The sequence below is a fragment of the Buceros rhinoceros genome, unplaced genomic scaffold (genome assembly GCF_000710305.1).
Source record: "Buceros rhinoceros silvestris isolate BGI_N320 unplaced genomic scaffold, ASM71030v1 scaffold35400, whole genome shotgun sequence".
Classification (NCBI taxonomy): domain Eukaryota; kingdom Metazoa; phylum Chordata; class Aves; order Bucerotiformes; family Bucerotidae; genus Buceros; species Buceros rhinoceros.
Window position 1 is genome coordinate 921 of NW_010390742.1, and position 1719 is coordinate 2639.

At 58.2% G+C, this 1719-nt stretch overlaps 1 protein-coding gene across 1 annotated transcript in view; it reads left to right on the forward strand.

The window, feature by feature from the left end:
• PRADC1 (protease-associated domain containing 1) overlaps window positions 1-833 on the forward strand; it is a gene marked incomplete at its 5' end in the record, with an annotated part of 1744 nt that extends 911 nt beyond the window's left edge. The window contains 2 exons of the mRNA XM_010138958.1: window positions 324-491; window positions 713-833. Of these exons, the coding sequence (XP_010137260.1) occupies window positions 324-491; window positions 713-833 (289 nt within the window). The remainder of the gene's footprint in view (window positions 1-323; window positions 492-712) is intronic.
• Between the last annotated feature and the right edge of the window lie 886 nt (window positions 834-1719).

The window sequence follows — 1719 nt, forward strand, 5'->3', positions numbered from 1 at the left end:
CGCGGGCAGCTGCTGGTGACACAGAGGGTCACAGGTCCGTGGCCACATTTTACCATCACCACCAGCTTCTTCCCATGACTTACGCCCATGTGGGCAGATGAGAAAAACATTGAGAGTTTCATGCTGCATCTCTTAGTTGGAAAAAAACCTATTTATTTTAATTTTTCTCAGAATAGAGTGGGCGAGCGTGGGCAGCCTGTGTCTAAAATAGAGCCTCAAAGAGGAGCAGGGTCTGGGGGAGTCCCTGGTTCAGGCACCTCCAGGTAAGACCTGCACGTTTTGTCACCTGCCAGGGACCAAAAATTTGTCACTTTCTGCCCCAGGGGTTGCTCGTTCCTGTCGAAGACACGTGTGATCCAGGAGCACGGCGGCCGGGCGGTGATGCTCGCGGATAACGCCTACGACAACGACAGCTTCTACATCGAGATGATCCAGGACAGCAGCAGGCGGACGGCCGACATCCCCGCGCTCTTCCTGCTGGGCAGGGACGGGTAGGTGCCTCCGCCGCCTCATCCTTCCCAAGCGTGGAGCATTTCCTGGGAAGGGCCAAGCGACAGCCTTGTTCCCACATAACAGGGAGGACACAGCGACCCTGGATTTGGTCAGCCAGATTTATTACGGATTCAGTCACAGTTTCTCTTTGAGGTGGTTTCTGCTCTCCTCACCCAACTCGGGCGGCTCACGCGCACCCGTCACTTTTGTATTCCTCCAGGTACATGATCAGACGCTCGCTGGAACAGCACGGGCTCCCCTGGGCCGTCATCTCCATCCCTGTCAATGTCACCAGCATCCCCACGTACGAGATGATGCAGCCCCCGTGGACCTTCTGGTAGCAGCGGGAGGCTGCGGCGGATCTCTGGGACTTCTCGGTGGATCCCCGGAGCTTGCCCCAGGGACCAGGGTTGACGGGCAAGTCCCAGAGATCCCAGTGCCACTGCCTGGCGATTCAGCAATGAGGAAGATGTTTCTGCTGCTGAGCAAACACCAGCACCTGTGGTGGGAACCTCGAGACTGGCACCGAGCGCCCTTCGTAGGGACTTCCTGGGAGGGAGGTGATGGCCTGGAGCCAGCCACGCTTTTTAACGATGCCCCCGGTAATCTGTGCTGCTGATTTAGGGGGATGCAGGTGACGTGGACACGATGGGAGGGAGAGCGAGATGCAGGCTTGGTCTGTGCCAGCAGGGCTCGCCGTGTCTGTCTATTTTTGTCTGAGCTAATGAAGTGTGAATGCGTTTTAGGGAAAGGGAAGTTTCTCTTTTTTTCAGGGAAATCTCATCCCCTAAAGAGTTCTTCCTTCCCAAGGTGCCTCCTGCAGCTGGGGCAGGGCTCAGGTCAAACCCTGGCAGCTGTCCCCAAGGGCGGCTGGTTGCAGACCCAGAGGCCAGACCTCCCCGTCACCCACCCCGGCTCGCAGTCCTCATTTCTGCGCTCCCTGCCCTCCACTTGCCCAGTACAAATGACACAGCCCCCGCCTCTCACCAGTCTCGGTTTATTACGAACACTGAAGGGGACGCGGCCCCTGGGGAAAAGCAGCAGGGTGCAGGGCTGGCGGTGATAGTGGTGACAGATCTACAGCATCACCCGCAGTCCCGCAATCCAGCTGCCACGGGCTTGACGGAAAACAGCTTCCCAAAATCCAAGAGAGGAGGAAAACACCCTGGGCGCGACCCCAACCTGCTGCCACCAGGAGCTGTGGGGTCCCCAGCCAGCCTCATGCGC